At 48.0% G+C, this 15,553-nt stretch overlaps 1 protein-coding gene across 4 annotated transcripts in view; it reads left to right on the top strand.

Moving 5' to 3' along the window:
• The window catches only part of STX8 (syntaxin 8), a 222,288-nt gene that overhangs the window by 27,015 nt on the left and 179,720 nt on the right, over positions 1–15,553 (top strand). For all 4 annotated transcript variants that reach the window (XM_084863951.1, XM_084863954.1, XM_084863953.1 and 1 more), the window contains one exon: positions 15,012–15,136. In XM_084863951.1, the coding sequence (XP_084720077.1) occupies positions 15,012–15,136 (125 nt within the window). The remainder of the gene's footprint in view (positions 1–15,011; positions 15,137–15,553) is intronic.

Here is a 15,553-nt window from a genome sequence, read left to right as displayed (position 1 = left end):
AAGCTGATTCTGAGATTTAAATGACAATTCGATGAGCCAAGGAAAGCCAAGGCAATTTTGAAGAACAAAAGGCTTAAGGACTCACATTATGTTATCAACTCATATCAAAGCTGCAGTGTGGTGTTGGCAGGGGGATAGGCACTTAAACCAATGGAACAAAATAGAGTCCAGAAATAGTCCCACACATCTATTATCACTTGATTTATGACAAAGGTGACACTGCAGTGCTGTGGAGGAAAAAACGATCTCTTCAGTAAATAGTGTGAGGTCAACTGGCTAGTCATATGGAAAAATGAATCTCCGCCTCTCCTGTCACCCTCCATAAAAACCAATTCCAAAAGGATTGTAGATCTAAATGTGAAAGGTAAAACTAGAAATCTCTTAGAAACCTTTGCCTATGGCCTGGAAATAGGTAATAATTTATTAAACAGGACAGATAAAGGACTAACTATGAAGGAAACACATACATGGTAAGTTGGATTCCATTAACCCTTTGCACTCCGCTGTCCCCTCTCAGGGGACATCGGAATTCTAGCATATCACTCGGATGTCCCCTCTCAGGGCGGACATTGCAGTTTATTAGTGATTACGGGGAATTGAGTTAATTCAATGCACGTTTCCGCCGCAAAGTAGCGTCAAGTAGCTGGTAGCCAATGTCCAGAATGGTTCGGAGTGCAAAGGGTTAAAATAAGAAATTCTTTTTACTTAAAGATATCACAAAGACAAGTCCTAGAACAGGAATCTATATTTGCAGCACATTTATCAGACTCAGGAGTGGCGCTGGCATATAAAAAGAACCCCTATAATTAAGAAAAGCAGACAGAAGACAGATAGGCAAAACAACGAAGTTGGACTGCACCAAAGAAAACATCCAGGGACTCATGAACATATGAAAAGGTGTTCAACTTCACCAGTCATCAGGAAATTGCAAACTAAAACCATGATGTCATGTTAGTACACCTACCGGAATTAAAACAACAGACAATTCACGTGTTGCCAGGATGTGCAGTGACTGGAGTTCTAATATGCTCTCAGTTGAAACCATTTGGGAAAATCTTTGATTGTATCTCCTAAAATGGAAGTGTACATAGGACATGTGCAGAACTGTATTTACAGTGGCATTATTCTTAATAGTCCTGCCTGGAAACAGTCCAAAGAACATCAGCACTATACATCATGACATATGTGTACAATGACACCACACAGCACATGGGAGGGCACAGTCTACAACTGTACACCACACGATGGGTGAATCTCACAAACAGAATGTTGAGTGAAGTGAGCCGTGGAGAAGAGTACGTACTGTATGACTCCACTCTTGCGAAGGCTCATTTATTTATGGTGTTAATATCACAAAAGTGTCTCCCTCTGGGGGTGAGGGATTAGTAGGGGGCACGAGGGACTCTGGAGTTCTGCTACTGCTCTGTGTATGCCTAGGGTGGGGATTCTCTGGGGTGTTCACTTAGGGAATTATCTTTGAGCTAGATACACTATGGTTTTTCTGTTTATGTGTTCTACTTGAATTTAAAAATCTGTATGTAAGTACATATACACAAACATTTTTATAATTCACATGTATTATACATACATACTGAATGTATGTAAGTATGGATATGTAAGTATATATATAATATACATATCTATACTTACATATGCTTATATGTAATTATGATGTATAATAAGTATATGTAATACATGTATATTATTAAGTTTACTGATATATGTTTATAACCACATGTATACTTACAATCAGGCATATTCATGTATACATTTATACACATACAAACACACACTCACACAAAGAGCTGCTTTCTGAATAGACCACAAGATGGGGATATAAGTCAATAGAAGGGGAAAGTTACGAGATCATTGATTCTAGTTTCTAGATTTTGGAAAGTTAGCTTTTCCCCCCCTTGAAAGTAAGGAGAGAATGTTGATTGCTTATACTACCTGATTATAGATGCATTATTCATTGACACTTTTAAACAGTGTTTTAATGCCAAATTTGGATTTTTATAGGTCAGCTGGCAATTTCTACTGTAAAATTTTTGACACTAGAGTTTAAGCACTATGGAGTGTTTCATTCTACTCACTGCCAGCCAATAATTTTGCTTAACTAGACTTTGCATCTTTATCCATAGGACAGTGATAATTTGCACAATTTATTGACTATTTTAGTGCATTCAATCTTTATTTTATAAAATGAGTGCGAATGGGAATACATACTAAAGGGAGAAAACAGTAGAGTTGACACAAAGATGGTCATTGGGCTTGCCGAGTGCCTGCATTCACATTGATAACCTCAGTTGGCACTCATTGGATTTGTCATGTAAGTGTGTTGTGTTGTGCAGAGCAAAGTGAAAGATGGAAAATAGTGTCAAAAAAGGCACAGCTCTGCCCTGGCTGGTTTTGCTTAGTGGTTAGAATATTGGCCTGCAGACCAAAGCGTTGTGGGTTCAGACTCCGGGGCTTGATCCCTGGCCCAGTTGGGTGCGAGGCAACCAATCGATGTGTGTGTCTCTCTTTCTCTCTCCCCTTCCTCTCTTCTCTCCTCTCTTAAAAAAATCAATTGGAAAAATATCCTCAGGTGAGGATAAAAAAAGAAAAAAGAAAAAAAAAAAAAGGTAACAGCTCTGACACTAGAAACTCCCTGGTAATATGTGAGCAAACTGTTGACTTTTCTCATTCTGTTTTGAAACATGTTTTCAGGAGTGCATTGTGTAATAAAGTAAGGAGCTGCTTATAATTAATGGTAATTATTGGGTTTCTGAACATTTATTTTGTAGTTGAACTTTAATTGCTAACCAGCAGGTGGCTCTCAGGCACCACACATTTTGCAGAGTAGCTAATTCACTTGGCACTCAGAATTCTCATCTTTTCGTATATCACCCTTCCTGTCCCTCTTCACGTGCCATGACAATCACACTTCGGTGCAGTGACCTGGTTTTTATTTGCTTGATTTTTGGGTTGCTGCATGGCTCTCCAGACTAGCAAATTGGAATTTCTCAAATTTAGGTTGGAGGCCAAAATAACAATTTGTGGCATTTCCGTGTTCCTGTGAACTCTTTGGTTAAGTTTTTACTTTAATGTTAAAACGTTTTACTGGTAAATTTGGCCAGCGATGAATAGGGACAAAATGGGATTTGTTTAAAATTAGAAAAATATTTTGTTGCAGTAGATTTTAAAGATGCCATGGTGAGAATTTCCTCGGGTGATATGTAAGGCATTTTTCTTGCTTGAGTTCTTATTGTTCTGGACTAATACATAATAAAGATTATTTATTCAATTTAACAACAATAACAAAAAGTTATTTCGAGTACTTACTTGCAAAAGTCACAGTTTAGGCGTTTGTTGTCCCTGAAGTACCAGCCCTGTGAGGGCAGATGTTTGTCCTCCTGCTCCCTTCCAAGCCTGGCACATGGACGGTCCTCACCTCAGTATTTGTGGATGGACAGGCAGATGGGATACAGAAAAAGAATAGGACAGAGTACTGGACTGAAGACTTGAGCCATCTAGTAAACGTGGCTATAAGTAGACATCCATCTGCAGATCATGATCTTAAAGGAGCAGTTTTACTTCAGGGTTGTACTAGGAACTATGTTGCAGTCGGAGAAAATTCTGAAAGAAAATGAAACTTTCCCCAAGGTGTGTCAGTTCCCCAGGTCACCCAGTGTGGCAGCCTGTGTCCCCTGTAGCCAGTCTGTTCACCAGCACTCGTGGGGTTTTCCTCTGAGTCACTGTGTGACCCGTCATTTTCCCACTGTGCCTTGTCATTCCCCTTGTCCAGACCCCCATCGCCTTCTGCCCGGAGGACCGGTGCCCTGGCCCACCTCTGACTACGCTCTCCTCCGTGTGATCCAGTCCGCATGTTGATGCCAGATTTCCCTTAAAGAATCGATGTCAGAGAATCTATTTCAGATTGAAATGTGAGCCTCTGTGCATCTCTGGAATCACAGGAAGAAGCTACCAAGACAAAAGTTTGAAAAAGCAGTTCCCCGACACCCTTAGAAATACCTTCCTAACCCTAACGTCCAGCCTCCCTGCAGCCTGTGAATACCCACCGAGATTTTTTTCAGATAGAACAGACATTTTCTATAGTCATTTTAACTTCTTTTTAAAATGGTAAGCAAAGCCGAAACCGGTTTGGCTCAGTGGATAGAGCGTCGGCCTGCGGACTGAAAGGTCCCAGGTTCGATTCCGGTCAAGGGCATGTACCTTGGTTGTGGGCACATCCCCAGTAGGGGGTGTGCAAGAGCCAGCTGGTCGATGTTTCTCTCTCATCGACGTTTCTAGCTCTCTCTCTCCCTTCCTCTCTGTAAAAAAATCAATAAAATATATTTAAAAAATAAATAAATAAAATGGTAAGCAAAGCCAAAGAAAGCTGCTTCTCGGCATTCACTGCCTTTCCCAGTGCCTAGTCAGTAGGTAAGCACGTCCTCCACGTGAGCTCTAACAGCTTCAACTACATTTGTCCGCAGAAAAACTTGGGGGGTGTCTGTGCCCCCTGAGTCATGGATTATAATTTAGAAATGAACATCATTTTCTTTGGGAGATGGAAATGCTGTATTTTTATATCTTCAGAAGCGACTGTACAACTTTTGGGTAAAATCTTTATGACATATCTAACTTGTTTATTAATGTGGCGTTTGTTTGATAAGTGCCATTTTTTAGATAACTTGCATCTTGAAAGAATATGGATGGAAGTTATTTATTTAAAAGAACATTTGGGAGTCTGTCCTAATCTCGAGGGGAGTTTTTAGCATTTCCTTTCTTTAACTTACTTTTCCAAGGAGAAACACTCCTTCCTTGTCTTTCCAAATGCGGGCTTAGCTACCAAGTGTTTCAGTGACAGAATTTCCTTTCTAGTAACATCCTCTCCATTCGCTCTACAGTCTGAAAGGTGGGCAGCAGTTGGTTTCTTTTGCTTTTTTTAGTAAAAAACCAATCTCGTCCAGCCCATGTGGCTCAGTGATGAACCGGGAGGTTGTAGTTCAATTTCCGGTCAGGGAACAGGCCCAGGCTGTGGGCTCGATCCCCAGTGTGGGGCGTGCAGGAGGCAGCCGATCCATGATTCTCATCATTGATGTTTCTTTCTTTCTCTCCCTCTCCTTTCCTCTCTGAAATCAATAAAAATATATTACAAAAAGACAACCTCGTGATAAAAAGGTTAACCACCCCTCTCATCTTGTCTCTCTTGCTTAATCAGCTCAGTGGTTTTCCCGTCCTGTTTCAAGAACACGCACCGAAGGCTTCCTGTCCAGCATGCGCAGAGCACGTTTATTTAGTACTAGCGGTTTAAACAAGACTGTCCTGTGGCCGCTGACCTTACAGAGCGTGTAATTTAGGAAAGGAGACAGATGAGCAAATAACTAACTACAATCCTGCTTGATAAATGCCACGTTGGAGGTTTCGAACAAAGTGCCAGGGGAGCACCAGGGAGTGATTGATTCAGGGAAGGGGGTGGGGACGGGGATCAGGAAAGACTAAACAGCAGAAGTGACATTTGAGTTGAGCCTTACGGGATGAATAGAATTTTGCCAGATGGACAAAGGGTTGGGGGTGGGGACCCTCCAGACTCATGCAAAAACATGAGAGTGTGAAAGTTGGTGCCTTTGTCTGAGAAGTGGTGAGCAGTGTGTGGTCTGGAGGAAGAGCAGGGCGTGGAAGGGGCATTGGCAGATGACGCTGCAGAGATCAGTGGGGCCATACTGTAAAGCTTAAACCTGATGTGTACCTTCTAGGGAACTGTGAAAGTTTGAAAACAGGGAAATGTTGCGGTGAGACTCCACTTTTTTAAAAAGAGTTCTGGCCGCAGAGGCGGAGGTGGTTTGAATGAGGGTGACTGGGAACAGGGAGTCCAGTCAGAAGGCTATGACCATCTTTTACACGCGAGCCGATGAGGGCAGTGCCGGTGGGGAGGGCAGTGAGGGCACGTACTTGAAGACCACCTCTGAGGAAGACCACCTCTGGGACATTGTGGGGTTGGGGAGGGGCAGGTTTGGATGATTGGGAGCACAGTGGTGATGCTGACCAGAACAGAGAGCAGAGGAGGGAAACAGCTTTGGGGTAAAAGTAATGAATCGGATTTGGATATATTGGATTTGGAGTGGAATATCAGTTGGAGTTTCCTAAAGGGAAATCAATAAATGCAGATGTAGAGCCAGTAGGAAGGATCAGGGATAGAGATAACTGGGATGTCTTTGGCACAGTAATGTGAATCAGGCTGAGGGTGGAAAGATGTGCCTCACTGGGGTTCTATTTATGGGGTTCCTTTTAACTATTTATGTGCTTTCCTTCCTCCATACCCTCATTAAAACATGGCTTTTCAATTACGGTTTATATTCAGTAGTATTTTGTATTAGTTTCATGTGTACAGCATAGTAGTTACACAAGCATATACTTCGCAAAGTACTTCCAGTACCCAGCTAGCACCATACATAGTTATTATAAGGCTAGAGGCCCAGTGCATGAAAATTCATTCACTGGAGGGGGGTCCCTCAGCCCAGCCTGCCCCTCTCACAGTCCAGGAGCCGTCAGGGGCAGGAGGTGACCCGGTGATCAGGGAAAGGTGATGCTCCCATCACACCTCTGCTGCTGCCACTGCCAGCAATGCAAGCCTCGGCCGGCCCAGGTTACCTGAGCCTCGGGCGGCCCTGGGTGGCTGGGGGGCTGAGGGGACTGGAGGACTCCGGAGGCAGGTGTGCGGCCTTGCCATGTGCCTGCCACCCTGGCAGGGCTGAGGGGACTGGGTGCTGCCATCTTTGAAGGTGGGACAGCATTAGCATATTCCCTCCTTATTGGCTGTGGGTGCTGCCATATTTGCGATGGTGTGAGGGCCAATTAGCATATTCCCTCTTTATTAGATAGGACTAGAGGCCTGGTGTACAAAATCGTGCAGGGTAGGGTCCCTAGGCCTGGCCTCCTCACCTCCCCACCTCCTCCTTTTCTCGCTCCCTCACTGCCCCACTGCCACTGCTGGTCGCCCACCCCTTGGTGGTTAGCACATGTCATAGCAAGTGTCGAACTTCCTCCTGGTTGAACTTCCAAGTGGACAATTTGCATATTATATATATATATATATATATATATATATATATATATATATATGTGTGTGTGTGTGTGTGTGTGTGTGTGTGTGTGTGTGTGTGTGTATATATATATATATATATATATATATATATATATATATATTTGACTATATTCCCTAGACTCTACTTTGCTTTATATCTTGGACTATTTTGTGACTACCAGTTTGCACTTCTTAATCCCTTCTCCTTTTTCACCCACCCACCCAATCTCCTATTCCTTCTCCACTCTGCAACCTTAGTCTGTTCTCTATATCTGTGAGTCTGTTTCTATTTTCTTTGTTCGTTTCTTTTGTTCCTTATATTCTACCTTCCACCCCCAGATTCTGATATTGCCCTGCTAGGGAAGGGAACATGCCCCTCTCCCACCCCAATTAAGAATCTACCACCATAATGATTCTAAAGAAAGTGCTGTTGAGTTTGTGTTGGGGAGTAAAAAGTGTTTAATCACTGCTAGCTCCTGTTCTTACAGCTTGAAATCACTGGAACTGATACAGTTGCCCAGAGAGAGACAATATAGTGAAAATAGAAGATATAAATAGAATTCCAGCAATATTTAAGGGGCAGACAGAGAGTTACCTGCAAATTCCAGAGAAAGCTCTCTCAGTGGGAGAGGTGGGATGGAAGAAACCAGGGGAGCGGGGGTTCATGGGTAAAAGAATAAAGTCAGCCGTGACACATGAGGCTAGAAGAGGGGCAGAGTGACACCTGGGAGGAGATTTGGCAGTAAGCTGGTGGGAGAGAAGAATTTTAGTAGAGTAATGGGGCAGAAGTGGATTGAAGAATGAACTGTGAGGGTCAGGAAGTAGAATTGATGAGCACAGTTCATTGTTTCAGGAAGTTGGGCTGTGAATAGGAAAGAAGGTTGTTGCTTGAGGTTTTATAGTATGGCTAAAATGACAAGATTCTGGAAGAGTGTGATGATGAAAGTGACTAGGAGAACAGAAAGAGGTTCACAGTGGCTACCTACTTTGGAATCAATACCCCTAGATCCAGCCCCTCAAATTTCACCCACTCTCCACTGCCATCCCACTATCTATATGGCCTATAGTCCCTGCCCTGGAGACTCCATTCATGTCCTTACCCTTTGGAATGCCTTACCATCTTGCTCTCTCTCACATAGCTAAAGCTACCCATTCTTCAAGGCGGTCCGGAGTTTCCTTGCCTTTCTGAAACCTTGCCTGAGGTAGTGGGAAGTGCCTTGGGTTAAGAGTCAGAAGCTGTGCATTGAACATTTAGCTTTGCCACTAAGTGTGTGACCTGGAGGACGTCACTATGATGTTTCTTTACCTTGGCTTTCTTTTCTTTTTAAATATCAATATATTTTTATTGATTCCATAGATGAAGGCAGAGGCAGAGAGTGAAACAGCAATGGTGAGGGATCATTGATGGGCTGCCTCCTGCACTCTCACACAGGTGATTGAGCCCACAACTCAGGGATTTGCCCTGACAAGGAATCGAACCATGTTCTCCTGGTTCATAGGTTGATGTTCAACCATTGAGCCGCACCAGCCGGGCTACCTTAGTTTTCTTGTTAGTAATACCAGCTCTGACTTACGCACAGGCTTGTGTACAATTCAAATGAAATAATGTTTGTGAAATGCCTTTGAAATTACAAAACACTGCACCAGCATATGATACTATAATTTCCTGACTACGCTTGTGTATTTCATTCAATTGGTTATTTTTTTTTTGCTGAACTAGTTAATTCATTCAGCCTTTTTTTCAGTGTCTATTATGCCAGGCACTGAGGATATAGTACAAACAAGACAGTCCCTCTCATTGTGGAGTTTGTAGTCTTGTGTAGGAGAGAGAAAATCAACAAATATATATCATATAATAGCAGGTGGTTTAAGTACTATAAAGATACAGCAGGATGGGGGGGGGGGGCCTGAGTTATAGGGAAGGGAACTGTTTAAGCGTGGTCAGGGAAACCTGTCTGAGGTGACATTTCAGCAAAGGAGAGTGAATAAGGGAGCAAGGCCACGTGACCATGGGGTGGGAGTAGGGGAGGACAGGGAGGCGTGCCTTAGCCACTGTAAGATGGAGGGGACAGTGGATGCAAGGTCCCTGAGATGTGGATGTGCTCAGTGTATTCTAGAGGCAGCAAGGAAACGAGTGTGGCTTGTAGTTGCAGTAAAGATGTGTTTTATTTTTTTATTTTTTTTTATTTTTATTTTTATTTTTTTTTAAATCAATCTTTATTGTTCATATTATTACAAAGGTTCCTCTTTTTTTCCCCCCTCCACCAGGTTCCCACCCCACCCTCTGCCCCCTCCCCATCCCCCATTGTCCTCATCCATAGGTGCACAGTTTATGTTCAGTCTCTTCCTCCCTCCCTTTCCCCGATAGTAAATCCCTTTTCAGATAGTAAATCTGTTACTTAGCATTTTCTCATATCAATAATACCTCCACATGCCCAATGATACACTTCACACAAAAGACATTTCCAAATAGGTCAACCAGCCTCATCCAGGCCCCACCCAAGGCACTCACAGATCAGCACCCCAGCGCTATACTAACTCAACACATCCAGATCTAAGCCTTCATCACTTGATTCAGCAGACCCTCAAGTTCCCGCAAAAGTTTCCAGCCATGTCTGAGAGGCAGCTGTGGGCAGGTACAGGCGAGAAGCGAGCTGTTTCGGGCCTGGCTGCTCCGGGCCTGGCCTCTGTTGCTCTGGTTCGTTCCACAACCAGCTGCTCCGGGTCTGGTCACTGCTGCTCCCGACCTAGTTGCTCTGGACTTGGCTGTTGCTGCTACAGGCCTGGCCGCACCCGACCCGGCTGCTCTGGGACCGGTTGCTCCGATCCCGGCCGCTCCGGGCCTGGCCGCTCCCAGCCTGGCAGCTGCTGCTCCGGATCTGGCCGCTCCCAGCCTGGCAGCCGCTGCTCCTGGCCTGGCCGCACCAGACCCGGCTGCTCCGGGCCTGGCCGCTCCCAGCCTGGCAGCCGCTGCTCCGGGCCTGGCCGCACCAGACCCGGCTGCTCCGGGCCTGGCCGCTCCCAGCCTGGCAGCCGCTGCTCCGGGCCTGGCCGCACCAGACCCGGCTGCTCCGGGCCTGGCCGCTCCCAGCCTGGCAGCCGCTGCTCCGGGCCTGGCCGCACCAGACCCGGCTGCTCCGGGCCTGGCCGCTCCCAGCCTGGCAGCCGCTGCTCCGGGCCTGGCCGCACCAGACCCGGCTGCTCCGGGCCTGGCCGCTCCCAGCCTGGCAGCCGCTGCTCCGGGCCTGGCCGCACCAGACCCGGCTGCTCCGGGCCTGGCCGCTCCCAGCCTGGCAGCCGCTGCTCCGGGCCTGGCCGCACCAGACCCGGCTGCTCCGGGCCTGGCCGCTCCCAGCCTGGCAGCTGCTGCTCCGGGCCTGGCCGCTCCCAGCCTGGTAGCCGCTGCTCCTGGCCTGGCCGCACCAGACCCGGCTGCTCCGGGCCTGGCCGCTCCCAGCCTGGCAGCCGCTGCTCCGGGCCTGGCCGCACCAGACCCGGCTGCTCCGGGCCTGGCCGCTCCCAGCCTGGCAGCCGCTGCTCCGGGCCTGGCCGCACCAGACCCGGCTGCTCCGGGCCTGGCCGCTCCCAGCCTGGCAGCTGCTGCTCCGGGCCTGGCCGCTCCCAGCCTGGCAGCCGCTGCTCCTGGCCTGGCCGCACCAGACCCGGCTGCTCCGGGCCTGGCCGCTCCCAGCCTGGCAGTCGCTGCTCCGGGCCTGGCCGCACCAGACCCGGCTGCTCCGGGTCTGGCCGCTCCCAGCCTGGCAGCTGTTGCTCTGGGCCTGGCCGCTCCCAGCCTGGCAGCCGCTGCTCCAGGCCTGGCCACACCAGACCCAGCTGCTCCGGACCTGGCTGCTCCCAGCCTGGCAGCTGCTGCTCCGGGCCTGGCCGCTCCCAGCCTGGCAGCCGCTGCTCCAGGCCTGGCCACACCAGACCCAGCTGCTCCGGGCCTGGCCGCTCCCAGCCTGGCCGCCGCTGCTCCGGGCCTGGCCGCACCCGACCCGGCTGCTCCGAGCCTGGCCGCTCCCAGCCTGGATGCTCCGTGCTTGGCTACTGCTGTTCTGGGCCTAGCTGCTCCCAACCCGGCTGCTCTGGGCCGGGCTTCTCCGGGCCCAGCCACTCCGTGTCTGGGTGTTCCTGGAATGGCCACCCTGGGCTTGGCCGCCTCTGCCTCAGGCCTGGCTGCCACTGCCCCAGGTCTGGCTGCTCCAGTGCTGGCCGTTGATGCTCTTGTTCTGGCTGCTGCTGCTCTGGGGCCTGGCCACTGCTGCTCCAGGCCCAGCTGCCACTGCCTTGTGCCTGGCCACTCTAGGCCTGGTCGCCGCTGTTCCAACATTCTGTCCCTTTTTTCTCTTTTTTTTTTTCTTTTTTTAAAAAAAAAACAAAACGCATTTATGTTGCAATGTTGGCTGGTGCGTTGAGTTCTGACGTAGTCTTTGATTTTTCAAGATCTTCTTTGTATTCTTTCTTAAGTAATTTTACTATCATTTGCTCTCACTTGATTTCTTCACATTGAGAACTTCTTTGGTTTCTTCCTCCTTGTCCTGGGAGCTCAGCAGGTTGGCCTGTGGCACCCCTTTGTTCTCCGCGGGCTCCCGGGCTGCTCCAGTCTGTTGCCGGGGTCGGCGCCGCCCAGGAAGTAGCCCCCGTCCTTGGCTCCGTTGCCAGCGCTCAGCAGTCGAAGGCTCAGGGGCACCCCCCCCACTGGGGGCCCCGTCGTCCGGCTCCTTGCTGGCGCCCGGCTGGCCGGTGTCCGGCAGGGGCTCCTGCTCCTCGTGGCGTTCCTCCAGTCTGGAGCTTTCTTTCTTCCTCCCACTAGGGGAGTCCAGGATCAGAGTCAACAGACTGTCCTCTGCGCACAGTGTGCGCGACTCCGGGGGCTCGGCCTTTCGCCGCGCTCCCAGGACTCCACCTCACAGCTCCGTCTCCCCCTGCCCGAGCCTGGGTCCCCAGGGACTGGCCCAGACCTGGAGTTCGTGGCGGTCTGGACTGAGGTTCAGAGCTGCCGCCGGAGGCTTTGTTTCTTCCGGCTAGGGTAATCCAGCATCAGAGTCAACATTCAGTCCTCTGCGCGCCATGTTCGTGCGACTCCGGGGGCCCCGCATTTCGCCGTCCCCCGGGATTGTCTCCCCCTGCCGGAGCCTGGGTCCCCAGGGTCTGGCACATAACTTGGGGCTCAGCGCTGCCGGTTCGGGGGTTCAGCCCAGGCTGGGGGTTCTATTTCCTTCCTGCTAGGGAACGCCAGGCAGCACCCAGCCCTCTCCTCCTCTCCGGCTGCGACCTCTCCGCGCGCGCGTGCGTGCGAGCGCGCAGCATGTCTCCGTACCTTAGGCTTTTTTTCAGCTCCTCTGATTTTCCTTCTGGTTTTCTCCCTCCTTCCTATTGTAGAGTTTTCAGTCAGTCGACTACCTGTAGCTCTGGGCAATGTCCACTCTACATTTTAGTTGTATTCCCTTGAAATTGTTGTGAGCTGCTGCGGCTAGGTGTATACCCGAGCAGCCATCTTGGATCCTCCTAAAGATGTGTTTTAAAGGTGGATGGGAAGAGCAGAGGAAGCAGATCTGTTTTTACAGTGGTCACTCTGGCAGCTCTTTGGGAAGTAGATTGTAGAGGGTAGGAGTGAAAGCACGAGGCAGGAGCAATAGGGCGGAAGCAAGAGAGAAAGAATCAGATTTTAGATACGTTTTGAAGGATTTCCAATGCGTTAGGTGTGCGGGGTAGGAGAGAGTCAGAGATCATTCCAGGGTGTTTGGCCTGAGCCCATGGGTCTGTGGTGAAAATAGAAAGACGGGGAGAGGAGAATGGATTTTGTGAGCATTGGTGTTTTGTTTTGTTTTTTGTGTTTTTTTTTTTTTTCCCCTGTTCTTATTTGTGCAATTTAATACTTAATGAGAAAAATTGTCATTAAAGCAGTACGGATCTTACAGATCATCTCGTTGGGTGATGTCCAATGACAAAGTCATTTTCTGCAGGAGAAAAGGGAATGCCTGGCTCTCCCACCGAGATGAGTCCTCCCGCTCACCTCCCACACCGCTATTAATGACTGCTAACGAGGGTGTCTGCTCCTCGAGCATTTGACCAGAACTTTCGAAAACCATCGACCTACTTCGTTCACTTGTTTTATGGCTGAGGAGGTTGCTGGAAGTGCCCAGGGACACAGAGCTGCAGTTTTCTTACTTCAGTTAGCAATTCCTTCATGTGTGGTTAGTTTTTCTTTTCAGTTTGGTTGTAAACTCCTTGAAAACAAGAATTATGTCTTAAGTTCTCCCATATTTTCTTTCTACCTAGGAGAGAACTGAGTAATAGTAGGCATCAGTCCAAACATTAAGTTGAGTGTAAAACCCTAAAGAAAAGAAAATCTAGTCTCTGCATAGTGACGCCTGCCATCTGACCTGCTTCCTTAGTAGAGGTGACCGTTGCTGGCTTTCCCCCAGGTTTGGGGCATCAGCAAAAGACAAACACCAGAAGAACAGAGAGAGAGGTAGCTCTGCCTTGGAAAACGTAACAGAAGCTTTGGAATCAGATAACCGAGAAAGAAGGCTTTAGGGAATCATTTTTACTGCATTTTACTATTGCTGTTATAGTGAGAGTAAGACCAAGATAACTTTGTTATTGCTTAGAACCCTTTCAGAGCTTTGTGCTTTATTGTTTTACTTTTTATTTTATTTTTAGAGAGAGGAAGGGAGAAGGAGAGAGAAACAGTATTGTGAGAGAGAAAGAGCGATTGGTTTTCTCCCTTACTCTCCTTGACTGGGGATTGAACCCACCACCTTTGGGTGTACGGGGACTAACTACGCTGCAACCAGGCGAGCTCTCTGAGGCAGATGTTACCGTGTTGCTGGTAGGGGGTGGAGCTGACTGCTGTTTACTCTGTGCTGAGAAGCTGTGTGCAGTCCCATCACGGGTGATTTTAGTTCCTGCCTTCTGCCTGGTAGACATTTACATAAAAAGTTAAACAATAAGCTAGCAGTTATCTGTAGACAATAAAAGCGATGGGAAAAGGAAGGGCTAGAAGAATCACAGACAGTGCTAGTGAATACCTGTAAGTCGCCTGGAGCTGTGCCTGCACTTATGTTGTCACTGCTCCTACTGCTATGTCGCCATGGTGGTATTCGTCATTTTTTATGAATCCTGTGAACTCTAAAGTGAGTGACTATTCACATCAGGATTGATGTAGTCAGAGATGGTTTCACGAACAAGATGGTCCTTGGGGCCTGGACAGTGTGGGCTGGTGGAAACACAAGAGGGGGTACTCAAGATGAGAAGAACCCGATAAACACGGGTCTGAGGCTGGAGCGTGCGTACCCCGTCTTCACACAGCAAGGAGACCAACGTGTCTGGCGCAGAAGGGGCATGTGGTTCACCAGAGGGAGAGAGATTTACATCGATAATTCAGAATTTATTACGTTATGAATGCTACATTACATTCATAAAATTGGGTTTGAAACCCTGCGTGTGTGTCTATCTGTGAGCTACGTAATTCCCATTAATAGAAAATTATGTGGCCGTTTTTTAATGCTGTAATCTGTGGTTGCAAATTTGGATCTTCTGGAGATGAAATATGTGCCTTTGATGTTACATAGGCCTGTTAGACAAACTTTGTCCTCAAAAAGGCTACTTCCATTGGCCTCGTGACTTTGAAATTTAAGGCCCTCATTTGTGATTATTGACTCTAATGCATCTTGGAGGATTAGTAAGAGCATTACGTGCTGCCATAGCCTCCTTCGCAGGCTGTAATTCTCCAGAGGACCGTGCTTATGCTTTATTCATCCTCAGGTCTCTTCCAGCACCGAGCACAGTTGCTGGCATCGATGTAGGCTGCAATAAATTGTGGTTGGATTGAATTTTCAAAGCATTCGAGGCTGGCCACCTCCGCACTTGTGGGAGTAATTTGCAGCAGAGCTATATTTTTTGAGTTATGTAACACATTTAATCTTGTTCCTAGGTCCAGCCTGATGACGGGAGGGGCTAAGCGAGGCGCACCCAACCCTTGGCTTTTTGAGGAGCCAGAGGAGACCAGAGGCTTGGGTTTTGATGAAATCCGGCAGCAGCAGCAGAAAATCATCCAAGGTACTGACTACCCGAGGACTGTGGGCTCAGGAGCCTCGTCAGGTTCTTACGGGAGCCTTGACTCTCTCAGAGGGAGAACTATACGTCTTTCAAAGCCCCTGGCAGTTTTGTGCCTCAGGACACCTGAGGAACGGACAAACGATGTCATCCATGAATCCGTGACTCCAGAGGTAGTGACTCCCCCTGGGAGAGAGTGGCCGGCAGCTCTCAGGCTGGTTAGTCTTATGAGGAGGCATGTGCCTCTTCTCCACAATTGGAAATTTATTCACCAAACTCAGAGTCCATCGTTTCCTTATTAAAATAAGTCAGTTTGGACTTTACCTTGAAGTTCATCTTGCCCAGTGACTCTTAACCTGATAATTATTTCCTTTTTTGTCTTCTATCTTTTAAATTTCAGAAGTAATGTACAATTGTTAT

This window comes from Pipistrellus hanaki (assembly GCF_964339955.1).
Source record: "Pipistrellus hanaki genome assembly, chromosome: 16".
Classification (NCBI taxonomy): domain Eukaryota; kingdom Metazoa; phylum Chordata; class Mammalia; order Chiroptera; family Vespertilionidae; genus Pipistrellus; species Pipistrellus hanaki.
The sequence above is the reverse complement of the archived record's forward strand: the minus strand, read 5'-3'. Positions and strand labels throughout refer to the sequence as shown.